At 38.9% G+C, this 27,854-nt stretch overlaps 2 protein-coding genes across 3 annotated transcripts; one reads left to right on the top strand and one right to left on the bottom strand.

The window, feature by feature from the left end:
* Window positions 1-150: 150 nt before the first annotated feature.
* Window positions 151-18,157, bottom strand: fkbp7 (FKBP prolyl isomerase 7). Its single transcript, XM_073047124.1, has 4 exons — window positions 17,866-18,157; window positions 7,161-7,312; window positions 5,741-5,868; window positions 151-567 (listed from the first exon to the last, which is right to left on the bottom strand). The coding sequence occupies exons 1-4, from the start codon at window positions 18,060-18,062 to the stop codon at window positions 406-408; spliced, it is 639 nt and encodes a 212-aa protein (XP_072903225.1). The 5' UTR covers window positions 18,063-18,157; the 3' UTR covers window positions 151-405.
* Window positions 18,158-18,238: 81 nt separating this feature from the next.
* plekha3 (pleckstrin homology domain containing, family A (phosphoinositide binding specific) member 3) lies at window positions 18,239-26,578 on the top strand. Of its 2 annotated transcripts, none has more exons than XM_073047123.1 (8): window positions 18,239-18,579; window positions 19,761-19,877; window positions 20,203-20,358; window positions 20,850-20,986; window positions 21,599-21,769; window positions 21,953-21,996; window positions 22,805-22,929; window positions 23,753-26,578. In XM_073047123.1, the coding sequence occupies exons 1-8, from the start codon at window positions 18,540-18,542 to the stop codon at window positions 23,887-23,889; spliced, it is 927 nt and encodes a 308-aa protein (XP_072903224.1). In that variant the 5' UTR covers window positions 18,239-18,539; the 3' UTR covers window positions 23,890-26,578. The 2 variants fall into 2 exon arrangements, with proteins under 2 accessions (XP_072903224.1, XP_072903223.1); XM_073047122.1 differs by having other exon boundaries at window positions 18,240-18,579; window positions 22,802-22,929.
* Window positions 26,579-27,854: the final 1,276 nt, after the last annotated feature.

Raw genomic sequence — 27,854 nt, 5'->3', positions numbered from 1 at the left:
GACATGACTACAAAGCCCATATCTGCATATATGGGATAAAAATGATGAATGAATGAACTGACTTTATTACTTGCATCCTTCATATACATGAGTAAAAATCTTACATTTCCATTTAAATATGCAATTTATAATAAACAGTATGTACAAAAGTTCATTTGCTCAAAATATTTATTTGAGTGATCAAAACAGTACAATATCATTTAAATTCTAAAAAGGAGAGTTACGCAGTCCTCAGTTTTTGTGAATATCAAACATGTCAGGCTTAAAAAACATTTTAGACATCAAAAGGTGATGCTTTGCAGTATGTTTGCTCATTGCAGTACCACAGTAAATGTACATTTAATAACTTTATAGATATTAAAAAAAACACTTTAATAGATAGAAATTCAATTTTATTGCACAATTCTAAAGCTCATCATGATTGAAAACATTGTATTCCCTAGCAGAAATGTAGCCATCTCCATCGACGTCGTTTTTTCGGAGAATATCATAGAGAACTTTTTCCTTGTAAGAGGGATCTTGGATTCTATTATCCCTTGTAAACTCTTCGTGCACATATATCTTCAACTGAAATCATTAAAAAAAAATGCATTTCAAATCTACACAAGTAATCACTGGTTTTAGAAGACTGCATAAATACAGAAGTGGATACTCAGTCAAACAATACTTTCAAACTGAATAAAGTTATGGACATTTATTAAGAGCATTTTCAAACCATATGATAAGGTACACCAATTTGTGAGCAATAGGAGAGAGAAACTTAGGGCTTATGGGTGTTTGTTGGTTAGGGTGGCAGAAGGAATTTCAGGTTGAGAGGATTAGACATTTTGGCTAAGGATCACAAACTTGGAGCAAGGGCAGGCTGGGGTTCAAATGACAGCCACTGTCTCTCTGCCAGCTCCACAGTCTAATCCAACTTTCAAGTTTTCCCTCTAGCACTGCCAGTAATGGAATTTAACTGTACATCCAAGTGTTTCGTGTAATGTTTTTCTTGAATATAATGTTCATCAATCAGATAGAGATGGTAGAGAGGGTTTAAACTAATTTGGCAGGGAGATGGGAATTGGAGTGATAGGGCTGACGAAGGGGAAAACAGAAATCAAACGAAGATAGCATGCAACAGAGATGATAGAAAGGACAGGCAGGAGATGAGGCATAATCACAGCCAGTGGGAAGATTTACAGGGCAATAGAGGCATGGTGCAGTTAAAACAGAAAACAACAAATACTGGACTGAAAGTGTTATATTTGAAAGCATACAGCATAAGAAATAAAATGGACTATCTTGAAAATCAACTACAGATTGGCAAGTATGTTATTGTGGCCATCTCTGAAACTTGGCTAAAGGATGGCTGTCATTGGGAGCAGAACATTCAAAGATATATGGTGTGTTGGAAAGATAGGTTAGGGGCTGAGGGGTTGGTGTAGTCCTGTGTATAAGAAATAATATCAAATCAGTAGAAAGGTGTAGTGTCTCTATGGGTTGAATTAAGAAATGGCAAGGGTAAAAAGACCCTAATGGCAGTTGTACATAGGCCTCCAAACTGCAGCCGGGATGTGGATTACAAATTTCAGCCGGAGGTAGAAAAAGTGTGTCAGGAGGGCAATATCATGATAGTTGCTGGAGATTTTAACATGGAAGTGGATTGGGAAAACCAGGTCAGTACTGGACCTCAAGAGAGAATCTGTAAAATGTCTAATGTATGGCTTTTTAGAACAGCTTGTTGTTGAGCCCACTAGGGGATCAGCTGTGCTGGATTGGGTGTTGTGCAACAATTCAGAGGCGATAAGAAAGCTTAAGATTAAGGAACCCTTGGGAAACAGTGAACACAATATGACTGAGTTCACTTTGAAACTTGAGGAGGCGAAACTAAATTCCAATGTGTCTGTGTTTCAGTGGAATAGAGGAAATTACAATGGCATGAGAGGGGCACTGGTCAAAGTTTACTGGAAAGATCAGTAGCAGGAAGGACAGCAGAGCAGCAATGGCTGGAGTTTCTGCAAAAAATGAGTGGAAGAAGGACAAAACCACGGCTGACAAGTGAAGTTAGAAACAAAGTAAAAGCTAAAGAAAGGGCATACATGGAAGCCAAAGCTGGTGGGAAGGTAGAGGATTGCGAAACTTTTAAAAACTTGCAAAGGAAACTAAGAAGGTCATTAGGAAGGAAAAGATGAATTATGAAAGGAAGCTGGCAACTAATATCAAAGAAGACACTAAAAGTTTTTAAGTATATAAAGGGTAAAAGACAGTTAAGGGTAGATAAAGGACCAATAAAAAATGGCGCTGGAGATATTGTAATGAGAGACACAGAGATGGCAGAGGAACTGAAAGCGCAGTTTGCATCAGTCTTCACAGTGGAAGACATATGCAGTATACCGGACATTCAAGAGTGTCAGGGAAGTGAAGTAGGTGCAGTGAAAATTATGACTGAGAAGGTGCTCAGGAAGCTTAATGGTCTGAGGGTGGATAAATCTCCTGGACCTGATGGAATACACCTGCAGATTCTGAAGGAAGTAGCTGGAGAGATTGCAGAGGCATTAATAATGATCTTTCAAGAATCGACAGATGACTGGAAAATTGCAAATGTTAATCCGCTATTTAAGAAGGGTGGGAGGCAGCAGAAAGGAAACTATAGACCTGTTAGCCTGACATAAGTGGTTGGGATGTTGTTGGAATCAATTGTTAGGGATGAGATTACGGAGTACTTGGAGGCACATAACAAGATAGGCCAAAGCCAGCATGGCTTCCTGAAAGGAAAATCCCACCTGACTAACCTACTGCAATTTTTTGAGGAAATTACAAGCAGGGTAGACAAAGGAGATGCAGTAGATGTGGTGTACTTGGATTTTCAGAAAGCCTTTGACAAGGTGCCGCACATGAAGCTGCTTAGCAAGATAAGAGCCCATGGAATTACAGGGAAGTTACTAGCATGGGTGGAGCATTGGCTGGTCGGCAGAAAACAGAGAGTGGGAATAAAGGGATCCTATTCTGGCTGGCTGCCGGTTACCAGTGGAGTTCCACAGGGGTCGGTGTTGGGACTGCTGCGTTTTACAATGTTTGTCAATATTTGGACTTTGGGATTAATGGAGTTGTGGCTAAAATTGCCGATGATACAGACAGGTGGAGGAGTGGGTAGTGTTGAGGAAACAGAGTCTGCAGAGAGACTTAGTTTAGGAGCATGGGCAAAGTGGCAAATTAAATACAATATTGGAAAGTATATGGTCATGCACTTTGGTGGAAGAAATAAACAGGCAGACTATTATTTAGATGGGGTGAGAACTCAAAATGCAGAGATACAAAGGGACTAGGGAGTCCTTGTGCAGGATACCCTAAAGGTTAACCTCCAGGTTGAGTCAGTGGTGAAGGCGACAAATGCAATGTTGGCATTCAGTTCTAGAGGTATAGAATATAAGAGCAGGGATGTGATGTTGAGGCTCCATAAGGCACTCGTGAGACCACATTTGAAGTATTGCGCGCAGTTTTGGGCTCCTTATTTTAGAAATGATATAATGACATTGGAAAGGGATCAGAGAAGATTCACAAGAATGATTCCAGGAATGAAAGGGTTACTGTACAAGGAATGTATGACTGAATGGCGGGGCAGACTTGATGGACCGAATGGCCTACTTCTGCTCCTCTATCTTATGGTCTTATAATGCAAGTGCTGATAAATAAAATGACAAGTCCCAAGCATGGTGTAATATGAAATGAGATCACAAAATAGCAGGTTTGTGTGCTGCACAATCTACTATCAATAAAAATTCAAACAAAAACAACCTGGGTCTACATGCAAGTTGCATAAAACACAGCTTGTGTTCAACATTCCCCAATAAATGTATCTCTTTTGATTTAGGCAGGATTTGAAGAATACATTCATCAAGGTCCTGATAACATAAAATGCACCTACATAGGTAGTCCATATTAGTCACATTTGACACTGGACTTGCAAGTTCTGTCAGATGTTTCAATGATGTGCACAAAGCTTCCTTGAAATAAAAGTGCCACATCATCATTTAGAGATCATGGATTAGCAATTACCAGTAGAACAGAACAAACATGTGGAATGGTGACAGAACTTGGATTCCATGCATCAGGGCCGTGTAGTGGACTGGCAATGCACTTCTCCCATCCCACAAACTACCCAATGACCCCATTAAGCATTTCCTGCCCTATATATGGAACATTTGCCTTAGTCACACCTCATGTTCCACAGAAGCAGCATGGAAACTAGCCATCCTCAATATCAAGTGCCCAAGAGTACCACCGACAGGACTTAAGGTGCTGCACGCAATGCCCAGGCCACATGTGAAAAAAAAAACACCCACCATGCCTGGGTTTGAAAAAAACCCAGGAATTCCACCCGCAGTCACCAACCTGGCACTGGGAAAATGATCAAATCAAGAAAGTAATCTGCTTGCTCAGCCTGCTTTTAGTATCCATCTCATCCATGCACTATCATAACCCTTGCCTACGACTCCCACTCCTCGCAATATAACAATCCTTCTCCTACAATAATCGAGTAGCAAATCATATTCCTAAATGTACTCCCCCACTGACAAATTGTAGTTCCCTCTACCCACTGAGCAATTGCATTAATCTCCCTCCCCCACTAATCTGGCCAACTTCCCACTTAATTTACACCCCCCCATCCATTCCTGTCCCAATTTCTTTTACACTCTTGCAAAAGCGAGGTGCGTTCAGTTGTGCAGCAGTCTTTTGAGGGAACTTCAAACCAGTCATTGTTCATAAAATGGGACCTCAGTGACATGGCTGGCAATCACAGCTCAGTCAGCATCCCTCACTGTCTGTTGACAGAGCAAATTGAGATGCTTTAGTTGGCCCCTTTAAGAGTCACAAGCAAGCTGTAGATGAATAGAAGGATGGCAGAGGCCCTTTACCAATGGTTATTTGTGAACCCAATTCTTTCTCCATCCAATTCACAATTACCATTACCAACGTGATTATCCAATTCAAGTACAGTAGATCCCAGTTAATTGGGAACCATCGGGATCTGTGTATTTACATCCAGTTAGTTGCTGTACCAATCAGCGCAAGTTTCATGAAAATAGTTAAAAAGGCATAAAAAAAAAGAAATTGAGTAACAAATTATGTACTTAAATACAGAACAAATTAGAACAGTGCCAATACAGGACTTAATTAGTGTTGTGTTCTTTTGACTGTTGATTACTGCATCCTCCAAATCTTTATTTTCAAGATCAACATTGTCAATACCTTCAAATTCTTCATAGTTCCTAATTTGAAGCAGTGAAATTATAGTAATGCTTGAATCCACAGTGACCAGAAGTTTTATTTTGCAACAAGTTCCAGTCACAAAAAAAATTGCTGCTTCTTGAACACAAACACATGCAACTGACACCATTTAAAAATGTTTGCTCGAACCATGGTGGAATGTCTACTGGCCACACAAGTGCATGGCTGACATTGGTTAGAAAAGGTTCGGTGACAGTCTACTGCATCAATTAAGTGGCACAGTGTCCCAAACAAACAAACAAAGGGAGAACCGGCTATATTCTTGATTAGTTACTCTTTGTTAAGAGTTGTCCCAAATAAGCAGCTGCCTGATTAACTAGAATCCACTGTACTTCCTTTATACTTGTCAAGGACTACAGAGGGATTCAAACTAATGCCATCAGAAAAATACCCTAAATGACAGCATATCACAACCAGTAGACTATGCAATCATGCTGTTGGTTCTGAGAGCACTTGAAATCTGGCATACCTCCTGCTGAGAGAGTAGTTGATCACCATTCAAATCAATTGCTTTAAAAGACTCCACACTCCGTGGTCCATTTCTCACTGTATAGAGTTCAACTTCAAAAATCAGGGTTGCATTAGGGGGTATTTTATCTGCACACAAGAGTAAAATAGTAATCAATGATACCAAATTAAATTTCAGCACAATTATTCTGCACGCTTCTAGCATGCCTATCAAGATCTGCTGCCTCCTCCAATCACATGCATTGTGTAGCTTATGCCCTTACCCTTAAAATCAGTGCTGCGGCCATTATGGAAAAGAACACCACAACTGGTGCAGTCTGAGATTTTACAGCAGTGACCCAATAGTGCATAAAAGGACATTTCTTTCCCCTCCATTTGGAAAATCCTTGTATAATGCTCCCACCCAGAAGTGTACCGGTCTTCCAAACTATGAATGATGCCCGTACAATCTCCTCCACCTGAAATGCTGACCTAGCATTACCTGCTCTCTGGTTATAGGTTCTTCAAAATGCTTAGCCTCTTCTTTGCAAGCCACCCAATTTATGCTTAATAATCTGATTTTTTGTTTAAAAATCTGTTCACGGTACTTTAACCATGTAATAATAATTTCATTCTCCATTACACTTGTGTACTAAATGATATTAAGTATTGAGTAATACAGGCAAGCTTTCATTCACTGTCATCTTCTTCCTGAACTATGGAGTCCTTCTGGAAATTCTTCACTGATTTATTTTTTAGTCACAAGTCTATCAGTCTTATTAGTAGAGTTAGTAACAATGACTGTTCCAGGGTGTACATACCGTATTGAAATAACTACATGCATTCTACTCTAACAAGACCAGAGTCATCATTATCTCAGCATGCACGAATGCTCATACGCATCACTGGATGTAGAGGTGGATAACCATCTTCTAGAGCACTGCACAAAAAGTTTAAATATCAGAAGTGTGACATTTTCAATTAATCAAGGCAACACAGACACGTAAATAAGTATCACATGCAAGGAAATGAATACCATGCTGGAAACAATCATGTTATATTATATAATTATGCCAAATAATCCCAACATTGTTAATAAAAACAAAGTTTGTCTCGTAGATAATCATGCATCATTGCAATGTATCAAAAGGCAATGGCTTTTAAGTGTTGAAAGATAATTCCTGAAATTAATTCTTAAATAACATTCATGCTTTTGGTTAAAGCATTCCACATTCTGATGCAACACAGATAAACACATGCACACTTTCTTTCTGAAATTCATACTAATCATGAACATGTTCAGCTGTGTTATATTGCCTGATGATCCTCAGGGTTAAATGGCAAGACTATTCATGTAACTTGCATTAGATTAAATGAGACTTCCACAAAATAGCTGAATATTGCAAACAAAACCTATTAACCCATTTCACTTTTGATATTACCTTTACCATTCATTCCATATCCCAGTGAAGGTGGTATAATTAGTTTTCTTTTTTCTCCTTCACACATGTCGGCCATGCCAATGTCTAATCCTTTTATTACTTGGCCAACACCAAGCACAAACCACTTAGGGTGACCTGCACTGTCTTCACGACTATTAGGAAAACAAAATATTTTTGATTAAACGTATGAATATTTCAAATAAACCAGAGTAACAAAACTTAAATTAAAAAGTGATTTTATGAAGAAACTGAAACACTTGACAAATATGCAAACTAAAGGCAGAATACAAATAAAAGATCCTCCAGATGACGTAGAAATTAAAGCCAAAAATGTATTCAAGTTGTTTCTATATTTTACTATGATCCAATACATATTAATACAAAACACTGCCTCACACTTAGTGATCTGCCATATTAGACTTGCATTTAATGATTCAGTACTAAAAATGTTTAAATCTAATTTCTTCAGCCATTGCAGTTGGTAGCTACATCACTTTCAACTTGATATTTCTAGAATTTTGCTTGACGTATCCGAAGATGCCTCCATTCATAGCTGTGACTTAGGGGATTACAACAGTTACTTCATTAAAAGAGGGGGAAAAAAATCAGAAGCTGTTTTCTTCCTATATTGTTAACTGAAAATCCTTTTAAAAGTGTTGTCCTTTGCACCAGAGCTTCGGCTGCACAATGAAAACAATGCTTGATACAAGGGAAATGACATATGTATGCCTATCTAATATACAAGACGGTCAATCAAAGGTCAATACACTTAAAAGGAATCCCTTCTGCAGAACTTGGAAGACTAAAAATATTCAATAAGGCCTTGGAAACATTGGATTATCAGATTAATGAAGCATGGATCTTCTCTGAATGGGATAATAACATTTTCACCATCAGACTTGGTTCAAGAGTGAAAACAGATTGCAAAACAGTATTACATAAAACAGCAGAATAGACAGAAGTTTTCTCTTTACTGAATAAAAAATGATCTGAATTTGTACAGTGCACATGAAAGCAATACAGGAGGAAGTACACCAAGATGTGATAGGGAGCTGTGCAAGATAATACAGATTATCTGAAATCTAGTCCTAAAAGATAGATTTAAACGGGGTCTTAAGGGAGGAATGATATAGAAGACTTCAGGTAAGGAGCTCGAGAGTTAAAGTCTTAGCATGGATTCCATCTGTGAATCATTTTAATCTGATAATAAATCAGAATTGACAACAATTCATGACCTCAGCAGGAATGGAACCTGACAGGGCCAGTCCCATGGCTGAGAGAGACTACAGAGGTACAGGGAAGAATAGTCAGCCATTTCTAAAGGTGCAGATAGATTCATATGGGCAAGGGAGGACAGCCAATCTTCATTGCAATCAAATACCATCAGCTATCTAATAAAAGTCATTTCAGTGTTGTAACAAGGCGGTACTGTAAATAAGAACTGGAAAGGAAGGGGGAAAGAAACCTTTGTTTTAATAAAGAAATCTTTATTCCTTTCCATTGATGTTGCCTGACCTGCTGAGTTCTTCCTGCATTTTGTGTTTTACTCTGGTTATGTGTAATTGGCTTCCTACATTATTATAAAGACGATCCACAAAACTTGAGGAACAGGACCACATTGTCTGCTTGGATGCTGTGACCTTCCAGATTTACTATGAAATTTTACAATTTAGTGAAACTTACTTTCTCCCTTTGTATCACAATGAGCCATTTCATTAGCCAAGTCTTCCATCTGTGGCATCAGACTCAAGATCTCAGCATTACAGCAAGGCCATTTGGCCCAAGTGCTCGACACCAAGATTCATACCCAAGCTCGGCCCATTCCTCTAACCCTTTCCTATCCATGCACCCACCTTACAGAAGTTGTTAATTTACCCAGTTCAAGCTTTCTCTTTCCATTAGCATGTTCTACAGCTTATACACCTCATGATTTTTCAAAACTCCTTTGTATTAATCACTATCTGCCAGACCCTTGCCCACTCACTTAACGGCAGCTCTCTACATTCTCTGAACAAATTGCTCTTCCTCTCAATTTAGTGTACTATTCTTGACCCCCACTCTTCCAAATCGTTAATGTGTATTGTGAGCAGTATACATGGGGGGAGGCAGAAGAGGGGGCAATGGTGCCACTTAGTGTTAAAGCAAATGTTAAAACCAGATACAGGTGCCCCCCGTTATTCGAACGTTCACTTTATGTCAATTCACTGTTACGAAAGACCTACATTAGTCACCTGTTTTCGCTAACAGGTGTTTTCACTGTTAAGAGAAAAGGCATCACACGCACCGAGCAGCCGAGCTCCTCCCCGGAACTGCATTCTAGCCGGCATTGCTTAAACACGTGCCTGTGAGCATCTGTGCTTTATGTTGGTTTATTTTGTGCATCCGTTAGCAAGATGAGTTCTAAGTTATCAGAAAAGCCTAAAAGAGCGCGTAAGGGTGTTACACTTAGAGTAAAACTAGACATAATTAAGCATTTCGATCGTGGTGAACAAAGTAAGGGCATAGTGAGTTTGGCTAAGGGTTTGTGGAAGTGGACGAAGATGATGTTGAAGAGGTTTTGGCATTCCATGATCAAGAACTGAGAGATGAAGAGCTGATGAAGAGGAAAGGATAACAATTGAGGCCGAACGCAGTAGCGAACGGTCCGAAAGTGAAGACTTCCAGGAACTGAACGGGAAGCAATTGCGTGAGATTTTCGCTGCGATTGACAACACTGCAATGCTTGCAGAAAAGTATGATTTTAATTTTGAAAGGGTATGAAGGTTTAGGGCATATTTGCAGGATGGTTTGAGTGCTTACAAAGACTGTATGATAGAAAGATGCGCGAGGCTAAGCAGCCAAGCATACTGTCGTTTCTCAAGCCTTCCACATCAGACGACAAAACTCGACCTTCGACATTGAGGCAGGCAGACATAGAAGAAGGTGACCTGCCTGTCCTGATGGAAACAGACGATGATGAGATGACACCCCGGTCTCCTCTACCTCCCACCACCCCAACCTCTGACGACTCAGCCTAACACACCATCAGTGTGCTTACTGTCTTCCCGATTCCGGTAAGTGAAACTACACTGTACATACATTATTTCTACTTTATATAGGCTGTGTATTTTTAGGTGTTATTTAGTAGCTTCATAGCTTAAAGGTTACTGGAAAAAGTGCTTCTACGGGGAGCGCTTTTGCCATGTGTTTTTGCCGAGAGCGCTTGCGTGAGATTTTCGCTGCGGTGGACAGTGCTGCAATAATTGCAGAAAAGTATTCCTACATTGTAGAGGCTGTGTATTTATCAGATCATTTCTGCTTTTACTATATGTTACTGTTATTTTAGGCATGTGTTATTTGGCATGATTTGTTAAGTTATTTTGTGGGTCTGCGAATGCTCACAAATTTTTCCCATATAAATAAATGGTAGTTGCTTCTTCACTTTACGACATTCCAGCTTACGAACCGTTTCACAGGAACGCTCTACCTTCGAATAGCGGGGAAAACCTGTATTCGTTTTTGGGCATCACTAGTCATTAATAAAAATAAAACAGAAGATTGATACAGGGAACAAGAAAGTGAAATAGGAACTTCAAGTAGTCATATGAAAAATTAAATGCATTGGTGATTGATGTCCCTAACCAGAACAATGTTTCTATTTAAAAATTACTTTAAGAGGAGGTTATATCTATATACATTTTAAAAAATTCTCTATGGTCAATTTCAGGAAGTTTCTTTGACATAGAATTTCATGATCTACAGCTGAAGGGAAGCTGAAGTAACAGCTGGTGAACAGACAAAGCAGAATTTATACCACTACCAATCCTCATTGAATTTGTTCCTGAAATCACAGATGATATTAAGCCAAATGCAACACATTCAACCAAATCTAATTTAGAAATTTCAGAGACTGGGGCTTCATTCTTTTAAATTCAGAAATGTGCAGAAGAACAGTACTGGAAGAGTGAGCATTGGTGTCTTTATGACAACAGATGAAGAAAGTGAGGGAGATGTGGAAGGCCAACACCATGAAATGGTGGAAGAGTTAATAGCAGAAGGCTACTTTATCAAGTGCTGGTGTAGGGTAGCAAACAGAAGCATGACGTATGGACATGGTGCATTTTAAGATATTGGCAGCAGACTTTTGAATGGTCCTCTGTAGAGTGGGACATGGGAGTCTAGCTAGGAGTACAAGGAACAAAGGCATGGATGAAAATTTCAACTAATAAAGGCAAGGCCTGAATTAGCCTTCTCTACAGACTGATTCTGTTTTGTCAGGGAGAGGCAAGAAACAGAGCTCACAACAATGAAGGAAGGACAATTGTTTCCATTTTCTCAAAGAGTTTTTATTCATTATTTTTGAGATTAGTAAGATATTCCAACACTTTAAACAAGGCTGAAAACAGGAGGAAGGAGGGGTAAAGTGAGGCAGTTTTAGTATGCATATGGAACCAATGCTATACTTCTAAGCACTGAGCGGCAGCAGCAGTGGCAACAATTTCTGCGCATGGGAAAATAATTATTAATGGATTGGAAACAAGACAGTGTTTGAAAAAATGTGTATTAGAGATCATTTATCCATTAACTGCAAAAAGGACATTAAACAGTCCTGTAAAAACAGATCTAAAAAAGTTTTTATTCCCGTAATTTTCCATGTAAAAAAAAGCCTTATCCAAAGTTGATGGTTTAAAAAAGAATTAGAATAAATATTACTAGAAAGTAGAAAATCATTTAATTCAAAAAATCTACTGATAACAAATTTTTAAAAGTATGTTTAACAATAGGGTTAAGAGCTTGTCTACCTATTCTGGACAGTGAAAACGGAAGGGGAGCTCCTAATAAAGAAGCTAACGAAAACCCCATTACTGAATTTTCCTCCAACTGTAACCATGAAGGGCGATCTTGGTCATCTATATCATAAATCCAAAAAGTAATAACGAATATTAATTGCCCAATAATAAAATCTAAAGTTTGGTAAAACCAGTCCTCCATCTTTTTTTGGTTTTTGCAATAAAAGTTTATGCACTCTAGACCTTTTATTATTCCAAACGTAAGACAAAATCAGAGAATTTATTTTATCAAAAAATGTTTTTGGAACAAACCAGGGAACTGCTTGAAATATATATAAAAATTTCGGTGGAATAACCATTTTTATAGCATTTATTCAACCTATCAATGACATCGACATAGCCGACCATTTAGAAAGCGCCTTGACCTGCTCTGTAAATTTGGCTTGTTATTTTTCAGCTTAAACCTTTTCAAAAACGGTTAATAGCTATCATTTATAAACAGTTAATGAATGCTCGCATGTCGCCTAATGATAGGGTTCAACACATCTGGGAAGTAGAACTTCAATATTCACTTTCAGATAATCAATGGAGTAAAATTTATTATCTTGTCAATAATTCATCTATCTGCACACGCCATACCTTAATTCAGTTTAAGATAGTACACGGCCTATGTCCAAAGATAAATTGGCGCATATTTTTCCTAATATAAGCCCTATTTGTGACAGATGTAACGCAGAAGTGGCTACTCTAACTCGTGTTTTGGTCATGTGTAAGCTTAAACAATTTTTGGAGGAATGTGTTTGGAATATTATCTAAAGTTATAGATGTGGATGTTCAACCCAATTCACTTACAGCAATTTTTGGGATTATTCCAGAGGAAGCAAGCAAAGTGTCTGCTTCCACTTAACATGTGATAGCCTTTGCAACTTTACTGGCTAGGAGAGCTATCTTGCTATACTGGAAAGATTCTAACCCGCCTACTGTCTTTTATTGGCTCTCCTCCATTATGTCATGTCTAAGCTTGGAGAAAATTAGAAGCCGGACATTTGATACATCCTTTAATTTTGAACAAGTCTGGCGACCCTTCATTCAATATTTTCACATGATTTATTTAGTTTTCTTCATTCTCTTTTGGGAAAATCCTTATCCATGAAGGTCCGGAGACAACCGGAAGGATGTTTTTTTTTTCTCTTTCTCTTTTTTCTAATTTTATCCTCAATTGGACAAGACAGTGTTGATGCTGGATTGAGCCAAAAACAAACCGCTGACAGAACTCAGCAGGTCAGGCAACCTCTGTGGAGGCATCGTTAATGCTTCAGGCCAAGGTAGCTAGTACAAAGAGGTGAGGAGGAGGAATAAGACAGATGTGACTTACCTGCGAGTCTATTGTATCTGGTGCTTGGAGACGACACAGAATTGGGGATGGTGGGGGAAGAAGAGAACTACTTCTACTGATGTCTGCTGCAAAATGCACGATCTCCAGGTGGCTACCCTTTTCAATTTCTATACGCATGACCTCAGCCTCCTCTATGCTCATGTTGGAGGAGCAACACCTTAAATTCAGTCTGGGTAGCCTCTAACCTGATGGTATGAATATCAATATCTCCAGTAATTTCTCTCCTTCCCTTCTCTTTTCATTTCTTATTCTGGATACCCCTTCTCTACCAACCCATCATCTCCCTCTGGTTCCCCTCCTCCTTTCTTTTCTTCCGTGCTCCACTGTCCTCTTCTATTAGATTCCTCCTTCAGCCCTCTACCTTTGCACCCAGCTTCTCTATTCCTCCTCCCTCTGCTAGCTTGTGCTTCTTCCCTTCATTTCCAGTGCTGATGGAGGGTATCAGCCCCAAATATCAACTGTTTATTTCAGAGATATTGCCTGACTTGCTGAGTTCCTCCAGCAATGTGTGGGCATAGGTCAAGGTTGGAAATGGGAAGGGACTGAAATGGCTAGCAACCAAGAGGCTACGATGGCCACGATGGCCATTGTAGACAGAGCATTGGTGGTGAGTTGATGGTAACCAAATTGATAAAAGTGAAACAAAGTCAGCAAAATCCTATCTGGGGCACTGGTAAAGATGTTGCGGTCAACAGCATCAGAGGCAGTAGAAAGGCAGAGGGATTTAAATTAATTTTCACATCAGAACAAGCCGTAGAGTAAGATGTAGAAGCAGAATTAGGCTATTTGGCCCATCAAGTCTAGTCCACCATCACAGCTGATCCATTCTTCCTTTCAGTCCCGAGCTCCTGCCTTCTCCCCGTATCCCTTCATGCACTGACCAATCAAGAGTCTATCAAGAGCCTCTGCCTTAAACATACCCGATGACCTGGCCTCCAGAGGCACCTGTGGCAAAGAACTCCACAGATTCACCACCGGCTGGCTAATGAAATTCCTCTTCATTCTAAATGGATGCCCCTCAATTCTAAGGCTGTATCCTCAGAGCAGAAGCCTGAAAGCACATGCCACCAGCCGTACTGACAGCTTCTACCCTACTGGTATCAGACTATTGAATGGTTCCCTAGTACGACGAGAGAAAAACTCTTGACCTCACACTTTACACCATGACCTCATGTCCTACTCTCTGCCTGCAACACTCCACTCTGTGTTCCATTACGGTTGTCCCCGCAACCTGATCTGTCCGGACAGTATGCAGATCTGACCCTTGGTATGTGTGACGATGATAAACCAATCAATAGTGAACGGTCCTGGCCTTTGAAAGCCTGCAAAGGGGTGGGGAGGAAGAGCAGGAATATGAGCAGATGATGTTTATGATTTTAATCAGAGTCTGGTTGCTACCGCAGGAGTGGTGGTCTGAGAAAACACTCAAATGAAAGAATGAAAACGTGGGCACGATTTTGAGTGGCCACAACACACATTTGGGTTTTAATCAAGGGTAAGAATTTCAGGATGCAAGGCCTGAAAACGCCAATTAACTTTGTTTTTTCTTTCCACAGGTACTGTCTGACCTGCTGAGTGTTTCCAGCATTTTCTGTTTTTATTTCAGAGTTTCAACATCATCAGGTTTTGATTTTCATTCCAGTGTCTATCCTTCGCTGAAAAGGATGATTCTTTAAATCAGAAGCTTCACAGCATGTTTACTTTATTTTATTTAGATATAGAATGCAGAATAGGCTCTTTCGGCCCCACAAACTGCACTGTCTAGAAATCCACTTACTTAACCCTAGCCTAATCCCTGGGCAGTTTACAATGACCATCAAACCTACTGACCCATATGTCTTTAGAATGTGGGAGGAAAATCCAACTCACTCACTAGAATGACGTACGAACTTCCTACAGAGAATGCCTGAATTGAACTCCAACACACTGTGCTGTAAAAGTGCCCTGCTAACCATTATGCTACCAAGTTGAGTACGCAAAAATACACAGATTTTTAAGTGTTTTTTAAACCTACTGCAGCTGGAAAATAGAATTAAAGTAATCGCACAGGGAGCTAGAGTGAACTTGTCGGTTTACCAACTTCTGGCAGAGGGGAAGAAGCTGTTCCTGAATCGTTGAGTGTGTGCCTTCAGGCTTCTGATGGTAACACTGAGGAAAGGACATGCCCTGGGTGCTGGAGGTCCTTAATAATGGACGCTGCCTTCCTGAGACACCGCTCCCTAAAGATGTCCTGGGTACTTCGTAGGCTAGTGCCCAAGATGGAGCTGACTAGATTTACAACTCTCTGCAGCTTCTTTCGGTCCTGTGCAGTAGTCCCTCCATATATCACAGTCATGCAGCCTGTCAGAATGCTCTCCACGGTCATCTATAGAAGTTTTTGAGTGTATTTGTTGACTTGCCAAATTTCTTCAAACTCATAATAAAGTATGGCCACTGTCTTGCCTTCTTTATGACTACATCAATATGTTGGGACCAGGTTAGATCCTCAGAGATCTTGAAGCTGCTCACTCTCTTCACTTCTGATCCTTCTTTGAGGATTGGTATGTGTTCCTTCATCTTACCCTTCTTGAAGTCCACAATAAGCTCTTTCATCTTACTGACGTTGAGTGCCAGGTTGTTGCTGCGGCACCACTCCATGAGTTGGCATATCTCACTCTTGTACGTCTTCTTGTCACCACCTGAGATTGCACCATCAACGGTTGTATCATCAGCAAATTTATAGATGGTATTTGAGCTATGCCTAGCCACACAGTCATGGATATATAGAGAGTAGAGCAGTGGGCTAAGCACACACCCCTGAGGTGCGCCAGTGTTGATCATCAGTGAAGAGGATATGTTATCACCAATCCGCAGTGATTGTGGTCTTCCGTTTTGGAAGTCAAGGATCCAATTTGAGCTATATTCGATGAACAGCATCCTGACGTAGGTGTTTGTGTTGTCTATGTGGTCTAAAGAGCCATGGAGATTGTGTCTGCCATTGACCTATTGTGATGATAGGCAAATTGCAATGGATCCAGGTCCTTGCTGAGGTAGGAGTTCAGTCTAGTCAAACCAGCCTCTCAAAGCATTTCATCACTGTCGATGTGAGTGCTACTGGGCAATAGTCATTAAGACAGCCCACATTATTCTTCTTAGGCACTGGTATAATTGTTGCCTTTTTGAAGCAAGTGGGAACTTCTGCCTGTAGCAGTGAGGGGTTGAAAATGTCCTTGAATACTCCCGCTAGTTGGTTGGCACAGGTTTTCCAGAGCCTTACCAGGTACTCCATTGGGACCTTCTGCCTTGCGAGAGTTCACTCTCTTTAAAGATATTCTAACATCGATCTCTGAGTCAGAGATCACAGGGTCATGAGGTGCAGCAGGGATCTTCACAGCTGTAGTTGTGTTCTCCCTTTCAAAGCGTGCATAGAAGGTGTTGAGTTCATCTGGTAGTGAAATATCACTGCCATTCATACTATTGGGTTTCACTTTGTAGGAAGTAATGTCTTGCAGTCCCTGCCAGAGTTGCCGTGCATCTGATATCATCTCCAACCTCGCTCAAAATTGTCCCTTCGCCCTTGAAATAGCCCTCCGCAAATCATACCTGGTTTTCTCGTATAGGCCTGGAGTGCCGGACTTGAATGCCACAGATCTAGCCTTCAGCAGATGACGTACTTCCCGGTTCATCGATGGCTTTTGGTTTGGGAATGTACAGTAAGGCTTTGTGGGCACACACTCATCCACACAGGTTTTAATGAATAACTGCAGCATACTCATCCAGATTCAAAGACCAGTCCCTGAATACAGTCCAGTCCACCGATTCAAAGCAGCCCTATAGGCGCTCCTGTACTTGTCCAAACCTTCTTGGTCCTAGCTGCTGGTGCTACAGTCTTCAGTCTCTGCCTATACTCAAGCAGCAGAAGTACAGCCAGGTGATCAGACTTCCGAAGTGAGGGTGTGGCATTCTTGCTGGTGGTGTAGCAATGGTCCAGTGTGTTGTTTCCTGTGGTATTGCAAGTGATCTGTTGATGGTAGATGCTTAGTGATTTTTTTCCAGATTGGCCTTTAACAGAAAGCAAATCAAAATCAATATTTAAGAGAAGTTTGGACGAGTACAAGGATTGGAGATGTATGGTTCAGGTGCGGGTCGATGGGACTAGGCAGATTAAGAGTTTGTCACGGACTAGATGATCAAAAGGGCCTGTTTCTTTGACGTACCGCTCCACCACTGAAGCCTACGGGGAAAAAAAGGTCTCGATAGAGTAGACATGCAGAGGGACGTTTACAATAGTGGGAGAGCCTCAGAATTGAAAAGTTCAAAATAAATTTGTTATCAAAAAGTACATATGTGTCGCTATATAGAGGCTTAAGCTTAATTTTCCTGTAGACATACTCAGCAAACTTACAGAATAACAATTATAACGGGATCAATTAAAAAGTCAACCAGAGTACAGAAGACAAACTGTGCAAATGCAAGTATAAATAAATAAATAGCAATAAACTGTGAAGTGCTGTGCTAGCCACTACGCCACTAACCAAAATGTTTAAAGCTCAGATTTCACCTGCAGTAAAACTTCGTGCCGTCCACAAGGTAACCATCGCAATGTGCGTTCAGCGCATCTCCCCGTTTGCTCTTCCGGAGACAGAACTGCGGCTTGTACAAAACTTCGATCTTCACTTCTTCTTGGAACGCGCCAACGTCATTTAAGAGAGCTGAAGAAGCCAGCAAGCAGAAGAACAAGACGCCTGGACGATTCATGTCGGATATTGTCGCGCTTACTAGACTTTACTCTCAGCAACCGCTCCGGTAAGAAGCCGGACTGCCACGTATCACAGTTCCACGTGACCCCACATCACCATGGGGAACGGCGTCCTTTCTATTGGAGGCCGCACCTATCAATCAACTAATTTGTTACCGCCCCTTGCAGTTTTACCCCGCCTTCCTTGAACCCGAGATCTCACGAGAACTGCGGCCGCAGCCGTGTCTCGTCTCGTCGCTCCTCCGCTGCGTCTGGCGTTGCTGCGGAAGGGACTTCCGGTGCGGAGGTGGGAGCCGGGTGCTCGGAGCCCGTAACCCGTCACGGAGGCAGCTGCCGGAGGCTTTCCGAGGATGCGATGCTGCTGAGCGGAGGATCCGTGGATGGGGCCGCGGGCGGGCCGAAGTCGCAGGCCGGGGTGAGCCTCCCGATGTCCGCTGAGCTCGCGGCGAAGTGAGGCGGAACCGTAAGATGTGAAGATGGAAGGGATCCTGTACAAGTGGACCAACTACCTGACGGGTGAGCGAGGTCCCCGCATCCCTGTCAACGGCAGCCTGGCCTCCTAGTCCCTCTGCCGCCTGTAAAGAGTGATAGGGTAGATAACCAGGACGTGGTCGGAGTTGTATTCCAGGGACCACAAATGGACTACTCGTGACATTTCTTTTTCTGGATCTCTTGGTCTTCAGCTCAGGCGATAATATATCTGCCGGTTTCTGCTATAAGCTAACAGCTCCTACATCTACCTCGAGTACACTTCCTCTCACCCTGTCTTACGTTAAGGATCCCATTTCTCTCAGTTTGTCTGTTTCTTGCTGCAAATGTCTCTCTCACGCACTCACACTCAATTTCTTGGGTGCCAGTTTTCAATAACCGTTCCCTAGAACAGATCTTGTTCATGACTCGTGACTATTTCTGCCAGTTACAGTGGGAGTCCATAGTCGGTTGTATGTTTCTTTCTTTCCCTCCTTCCTGATGCTTTTCCTTGCCTCTGATGCCTCTTCTCCTCTCTCATGACCATTGAGAAACCCAAACAGTCCAGTCAATGATGCAGAGATTCATATGCTATTTCTCCAACCTGGTCTGTTGCACATGTGTGGCCTCCTCTACATTGGCATGACCATGACGATGGCTGCCTTGAGCTTCATTTCAACTCCCTTTCCCACTCGTATCCTTCTGACCTCTGGCAAGGTGAGACCAAATATGAATTAGAAGAACAGCACTTTATGTGCTGTTTAGGTAGCCTACAACTCAGTCTGTTATGAAAACTGAATTTCACAGTTTTGAGGAACTCTCCCACTATGTTACTTTTTATCAGACAACTTGTTTTCTCTTTCCCTTTATTCAGCCTTCACCATTCTTACCTCATTACCAGAATCCATTACCTTCTATCCAAGTGTATTTCTTCCCCCTTGGTTCGCCTTTCCTCCTCCTGTCTTCTTGTGCCATTCTGTCCAATCTTCCCTCTTCTTCACACCCCTCATCCTTTTCCACCTTTATCACACCCCCTACCCCTCCCACCTGGCTCCATCTGCCCACATTTAATCTGGTCCCACCTTTCACCTGCCAGTCTTTCCCTTGCTGGCTTCTGTATGCTGGCTTTCTTTCCCCTATACCTGATGTCGGTACCCGTCCTGTGAAACTCAGAGCTTCAAAGAATCACTAGTAATTTTACCTTTCAATTGTTTTCTTCTCTTCCTTAGGTTGGCAGCCTCGTTGGTTCATTCTAGATAACGGAATACTTTCTTATTATGATTCCCAGGATGATGTTAACAAAGGTAGCAAAGGGAGTATCAAAATGGCTGTTTGTGAAATTAAAGGCAAGTCGCAAACATTTTCCCTAATTCAAACGAAATTAGTTGTACATGGAATTAATTTGACATCGATTTCTGTTTGTATTCTGTAAGGTAAATATTGTTAACATCAAACTAAAGTAGATTTGTTTAAGATGTTTGTTTAGATTTTAGGTTAGGATATCCAGGCGTTTGTTTTATTTTCTCAGAAGTTCAAAAACTTGTAATGTTAACTTTCTTGGAATTTAGACAACTGGCATTTTTGTGATTATAAACTTTCCAAAAGAATTTATTTTAAATAGTTGCTCTTTGCTATAAGATCACTTTATTACTTGTTTTTCTTTAAAACCAGTGCATCCAACAGATAACACAAGAATGGAACTGATTATTCCTGGAGAACAACATTTCTATGTGAAATCCGTCAACGCTGCTGAACGGCAGAGGTGGTTGGTGGCTCTAGGGAGTTCAAAGGCATGTCTTGCAGATACGAGGACTAAAAAAGAAAAAGGTAACACTAAACACAAACAGAACATAAAGGACATTGAAAGTTACCTGCCACTATTTTTGACCAATTTTTATATAAGACATAACTGAAATTTTCCTTGTTATTTGATGTCGTTCATAATTGTCATCGTCTTTCATTACTTAATTTTTCTTTGCAAATCTGAGATACTTGGGTATGTGTTGATTGGCAAATGTTATCCAAGTCAACAAATTAATGGTCGTATTATCCATTAAGTATGCTGATCAAAAAAGTAAATATAACTATCACAATCTCTTGTTTACAATAGTAAAATGTACAAGTTGCCCTCAACTGAAAAATAATAAATTTTATAAACTGAATTTGGGTTGCAAAAGATAATTAAATTTTCAGACCAATATTGGTGTCAGTCCTAAAACTATTGTTATTTTCTGCTCAAGCTGTATGTGGATGGATTTTGATGATTAAATATGAAATATTAATCTATTAATGTTTAAATTGTGTATTGTTTGACACAGAAATCAGTGAAACTAATGAATCTCTCAAAACGAAGATGTCAGAGCTTCGGTTGTATTGTGACTTACTAATGCAGCAAGTTCATACAATACAAGAGTCTGTTAAACAAGGTCAGCCAGGTTTGATGTCAACGGCTGAGGTATAGTATCAAAATATATTGTAATAAACTGATCCAGTTTTTGTGGTCTTTCTTCTTGTAGTTAATTATAGCTAGTATCTGAAGAAGATCTGAAAAAACAAATTATAATGTTTGTGTACAGTCTGCAGGATTTCTTTGCTTTAGCTAGTTTGTCTTGGTGGTTTAGAAAAATACATTAAAATTTTGCATTGAAACAGACTATTTGCCCTTCACCCAAGAAAAACTTCTGTGTATTCACCTTGAACCTATATTCGTTTCTTTATCCATCAAGTCTAATCTTGAGATATAACGTCGTTTCTGTCTTTATAAATCCTTTGATTTCTGAAAGTCTTGCTATGTCTGTATTAACTTTATAAATTGTGTAGACAACTATTTAGATGATCAAGGGATAATTAGGTAATTGATTTAGGTAATTGATCTTCTCTGCATTTATTTTCCCAAATAAAATAAAATGTAGCATCATAATTGTTAATGTATTGTTTGAAGCCTGTAAGTTGTATAAAGGAATAGTTCTTTTTGCTGGTTATTATTTGGGTAATTTAATCCCAATTGTGTATGTATAACATGCTGTGTACACTTATAAAGTGAAAAAATAACATTTTTGTTTCTCAGAACATGAATGAAGCCTCGTCTTTACTCAGTGCCACATGTAATACCTTCATTACAACTCTCGAAGAGTGCATGAAAATAGCCAATGCCAAGTTTAAGCCTGAAATGTTCCAGTTTTCTCACTCTGATCCACTGGTCTCTCCTGTATCACCTTCACCAGTTCAGATGGTTCGGGTATGGCTCTATTAAGAGGAACAAATATAGAGTTACCAATGTCTCTATATTATTTCTGCTTTTTTTTTCTTGTGTAATTTTTAATTTTCTTTTTGGTGAATTACATTTGATAGAAATTGAACAGTAAATTTTAGTTTAATTTAGATGCTTTTCAAGTTGGTAACTTCTTTTTCAATGTTGCAGATGAAACGATCAATTAGTCATCCTGGTACTATACTTTATGATGGGTAAGGGAAAGGACTTCTGTTGTTGGTTATAAACGTAAATTATATTTGGTGTTATTAATTGCCCAAAATGTGGAACTTGTTACTGCAGGGAATGGCTGAAACAGATGGTGCATTTGTAATCGGGGGAGGCTAGTCAAACGTACAATTAAGGTTAGAAAAGAGAATTTGGCTAACAAATTTGGATGCGGAAAGACAGAGAGGTTTCTGTAGAGGATAACTGAAGGATGAGTGGTTAGGCCTAATGGCCTGTTTCCATGTTGTACATCCCATGTCATTGTTTCCTGATGTGATTACAATAGTTTCCTGCCCAGAGGTTCATCTTACTCTGGAGATATGCAAGATGCCTTGGGATCCAGCAGTGGCAGGTTTGCAGGACTGGATATTTACCTCAGGGATTTGTTGGGGTGAATTAGAAAGAAGGTCAAGAATATGATTGTTGGAGACAGTGGCAGATACTAATTTTTTTCTGGTGCGGGCACATGGGTAGCTGGTATATCTAGAAAAAGGATATGCAAAAAACCCCAGAATTTATCTAACCCAATAATTCACAACCTGCTGTCTACAGACCTCTTGCTTAATAGTATTCGTCAGTGGCATAAAAATCATTGGGAACCCTAATCTAACTTAATATTTTGATCAGTATGGTCTCTGTTATTGCATGAACAAAATTGCTATGAAATTAATTGCTAATCATCTTACTGTAGTTGTGGTTTGGGTTTTGCAAATACATCACCAGAGCATTACCTTTTCAGTACCTTGCATCTTGATTTGTACGTGATTTCATTGTCAGACGTTTTGCCTTTAGCAGGAAACTGGACATGAATTACCAAAAGGAAACTACAATTGCAGCATCACGTCCTGATGTACACAGGAGAATACGGACATATTCAGATACTGAATCGTACAGCGACAGTGCTCTGGATGATCCAGAAAGTAAGCATTGAATTAGATCCTCTGAATAATCATGTGTTTTCAATAATCAATTTAATAATCAAATTTTAATATAAAATTGTTAAATTAATAAGGAAGTTGAAGCCTTGGTTAAACCATAGTTTTATTCCAGGCTTTTAAGTGACCCACTCTGCCACAAAGTTTTTTGTTTTAATATTCAATTTTGTTTTATTTTTCTTTTATGAAGTGAATTGGGATATTTTTCTTCATTAAAGTTAATTATCAATTGACTTGTGAGCTTTATAATAGAGCAACGATCCAACAGTAGAAATGGCACTGACCAGATTGTTGATTGGGCAACTGAGAGTTCAGATTATGTCTATGATTACTGTTGTATGCCATTGTAAAGCCCTGTCTATAGTTGCGATATCTTACGGTGCTCCTGACTCACAGCTCTCGTGATGTGAATTCATTTGCATCCTCTGGGTTTTCTCTCTGGGGTTTGGATGTTCTCACTGCGACTGTGTGGGTTTCCTCTAGATGTTCTGGTAACCTTCCACATTTCAGAAATGTATAGGTTGTTGGGTTAAACTAGTGCTGGAAAATTGTCTGGAACGGGGATGGGGAGTAAGTTGATTGGAATGTGGGAATTAGTATTAGTGGGTGCTTGAGAATTGATGTAAACTCAGTGGTCCAAAGGGCCTGTTTCTGTGATCTTTGATCTACAGCACATTTATCATCTTGGCTCTGTGTAGAACAAGATTTAAATATTAAGTTGACATTTTTAACATGTATGGGCTGAAGCATAGTTTTTGGAGATAAAGTAAATATATTGACCCTATTATTGTGAATTTAACTCTTACAGAGATTACTCAAATTTCTCGCAACTCTTTATTAACTGCAAATGGTGAATTCCCTCCAGTGACCATTCCGGAAGAAAATGCTGCAATCTCAAGGAATAAAACAGAGACAGAAAGTCAAATTGTTGCACTTTCAAGTTGAAAATATGAACTAAAATGGATTTATAATATTGCAACAAAGGGACATGATTTCCCAAATAAATGGCTTTCTCTGCACTTTATGATATTGCATCAAATCAGAAAACTTGACAAGCTTACCTAACCTTATTTCTATTATATATTTTCTGTAAACTAGGACTGTATTTTCTACAGTATTGTGTAATAAATCCACAGAGGATCAGTAATCATCTGATTCAAAACTTTGCCATAAGGAGCAATGGTGCCATTAAGAGTTAATAGTAACTGTGAAGCTTGAGTGAAACAATAAGGATGTAGCATAGACTGTTGTGACTGTTGGCAGGAGAGATTTGAGGAGGAGTCAATCCCTGGGGCTGTACAAATTCATTTTAAGCACCTGTGTATCCTTAGAATTAACATTCTAGAGGAATCACAGTTAGATGTTTCTGTTTACACCTTTTATTTCACTTTGTAGTTTGTACGTGATGAATGAAATCTGTTATATACATGAGCACTGAATACTGTTTTAGGATGAGGGTTGGATTGTGCTTCATCTTTTCTAGTAGCAGCCAATTAGTACTGGTTATACCAGAACTCGTATGTGTAGAAACAGTTTCTGAAGCATAAAGTTAAAACTATTGTGCTGTGCATTACCTTTGAAAGAGAAATGAGTAGATACCATCTATTTCATTTCTAAAGGCAATGAAGCAGGTGTATTTTGTATCCAATAAAAATAGATTAATGAAATATAATAGATCCAGTTACAAAAACTGTAACAGGCAAACTGTAGAAATAAGATACTTTTATAATGTGATCATCTCCAACTGAGGTAAAGAGAAGAGATTTTCATTTGAGTTTAGACCTTTTATTGTTTATTTGGCCAAAATGGAAAACGAAAGTGTTATTTCTCAGTGGTTCATATTTTTTAAAAAACTTGTCTTATTCCCTCAGCCAGCTGTTTTTAGTTTATTTGCAGAAATTTAACTGGTTGTGTCATTAGAGATTTCAAAGCTCTTGTATCTCTTTATCATTTGTGCCATATTTGAGCAGAGATGAGAAATAATGGAAAAGTTACAATATTCTGACAAAAAATGTTATCTGGAATTGAAGATGACCCTAAGAGGATACTTTGGCCAACTTTTCTCAAGAATGTGTAAATAATTTGCATAATAATTCAATACCAATCAACAGCTGAATTCTCTATTCTGATTTTGTTGGCTTTTATTTATATGTTGGATATGCTGCTAATGTAGTTTACTCTGCACATCCATTTCTTCCAATATAAGCAATATGATTACAAAGAACGATTGAATTAAATTGCTCTAGCAAATTTAGTGGAACCAATGGTAGTGTATTTAATTATTTTACTGCACATTAAACTAACAGCTCTTCAGTATTTTAGATAGGCTTCACTCTCCCACATTGTTTTACATGAAAAAATTATTTTAAAGTCGTAATGTGTATTTTTCTGGCATGTCATGAAAGTGTTGTGAGCAGTTTGCAAAAACTACACCAGATGTGTTAACACTTCTGGAATACAGGATATCCTTGTCATGACTCAGTGGTGTGCGGTGTACAGCACTTTAATCTCCAGAAACCCATGGTTCTAGTCCAGGAGATCGGCAAACTTGGTTCCATAAACCAGCTGTTAAAGTTTGAAGAGTATTAAGCATGTAAAAACTTCAGCTTACTAGTGAGCAATGATACAGTTGTGACAAATGTTAATATAAAGTTATTAACCAGGCCACCATTTTTTGTAAATATTAAATGCAGTGAATATTAAGAGGTTGCATGCAAAACTTGTAAAATGGACAGCTTTTTATCATCCTGTTCCTTTACAAAACAATCTGTTCAGGCATTTATGCTTAAAATTCACGACTTTACAGTTTTGCCAATAATTGAGTTTTTCCATTAGAGTTCAATAATACATCAAAGACTTCAGTTTGTGATTTACCTGATCTCAGCTGAAGCACCAATTTTGAAATTGGTACCTTGGGTTATAGGAGAGGAAATCAAGTGAGAATTTTAATTACTAACTGTTATCAACCTTGCCACCCTGTTAGCATATGTCTGTGAAGAGAGAATCAAGCTCTACTGTGTTTTTTATTTTCCAGTCAACTCCCATACGTATAAAGTATGTGTATGAGAGAGAGAGAGCTGTTAATGTCATGGCTTGTATACAATTAAAAAGGGTCCTTGGATAAATATAAGAATTGAACACAGCTCAGCAGCAAGAATTAAAGCTGCCAGAGAAGGAAGAAAACTGTTGATTTATTTGTGTGATAAATATGTAGCACTAAGTTTTATTAGTGATGTTTTACACTGTTAAAATTACAATGAAATAAAACTTCACTTTTGGAATTTTGCTTTTTGGTAATTAACTATAATAGTTAAAAAAAATGCATTCTCCCACTTAAATTAAACTTCATTAATTGTTTGTATGTTAGAGTACATGTTGAAAATGGTCCTAATTAGGTAATATGTAACCATTAATATTTCAGCATGATTGATTCATAATGTTAATGTATAAGATGTGAATTTTAATTGCAGTGAATGTAAATACCTATGGGAAAGAACCTATTCTGACTTGTGCTGTCAGGATATCCTTTAGGATTTGCTGGTTCATTGTGGGAAATAGATTTTTCTTTGTGCCATTTTCTGCTTTTTCTCTATGATAACTCATATTTTAAAAAAATAAACTGAATATAAATTGATCCAGAATGAAATTTAAGTTGTAGTAATATGCAAAACTGCACTCCCATCAGGACCTAATTTTGTGATTAATTGCTAAATAGAGATGATTTAATATTATGTAACTCCGGTATACTCTTGTATATTCCTGCTGTCATGACAGGCAAATGTGCTAATACTGATAAACCAATAAATTAAAGGATAATATCTTTAATTTATTGATAGATATTTGGAACTTGAAGATAGGATGGTAATGTCTACCAATCCAGTCATGGATAAATGTTTGAGCTCTTAATTTCCATTTAGTTAGGTGATTTGAGTAGAAGATGATAAAGGATGGTGTACTGACTTCAATCTTTTTAGTGCAATTTTTTTTTAAAAAAAGTCAGTGGTATCCATAATTTGAATAAATTTTCTAATTCATATTATTTCATTTGTTTCCTTTTTAGTATCTTTTTTTTTTAAAAAAATGAACTAATATTGATGTTAATATAGAGGAATTTCCTTAGCCAGAATGTGATGAATCTGTGGAATTCATTGCCTTGGGTGGTTGTAGAGTCCAAGCCATTGGGTATATTTAAAGTTGAGGTTGATAGGTTCCTGATTAGTAAGGACATCACAGTTTATTGGGAGAAGGCAGGAGAATGGGGGTGAGGGGGAAAATAAATCAGCTTTGAATGGTGGAGTAGACTTGATGGGCTGAATGGCCTAGTTCTGTTCACATGTCTTATGGTCTTGTATTTAATCCATGAGTAATATGAAGATCTTAGTACAAAAATGTATTAAGGCCAATTTGTGCAACATAGGACATCATTTTTCCAAACCATCAATGAATGCTTGTCCTGCTGCCAGTATAGAATGAATTGGTCATAAATTGACCCAAATTTTACAAGTAACCTTTTGTCTACATAAGTGTAATTACTTTTAATTAGTTTTTATTTTAAGTAACAATCTTCTGACCTTGTCTATACTTACACTACTGAGCCAAATTAAACCTTTCTAGATGATAATATTTCATTCTAGCGGACACTGTCGACATCATGGTTTCATTATTAATGTTTAACTACACTATGCAACAGGCCATAAATGCTTGAGATTTCATTGTTTCCATTTAGAATTCACATGACTATGCAATATCTTGGGTTTTGTGATAAAATGTTTAAGTTTTTCAACCAGGTGCTTACATACTGATTTTTGGGGAGTTTAAAAAAAAATCTCCAGGAAAAACAATTCTAGTCTGCTCAAACATTTAAAAATTTTTGAGAAAATATTAAGTTATAAATTTAAGGCTGCTTATAA

This window comes from Hemitrygon akajei, chromosome 5 (assembly GCF_048418815.1).
Source record: "Hemitrygon akajei chromosome 5, sHemAka1.3, whole genome shotgun sequence".
Lineage (NCBI taxonomy): Eukaryota > Metazoa > Chordata > Chondrichthyes > Myliobatiformes > Dasyatidae > Hemitrygon > Hemitrygon akajei.
Note: the sequence above shows the minus strand (reverse complement) of the source record. Positions and strands in the feature narration are given on the sequence as shown.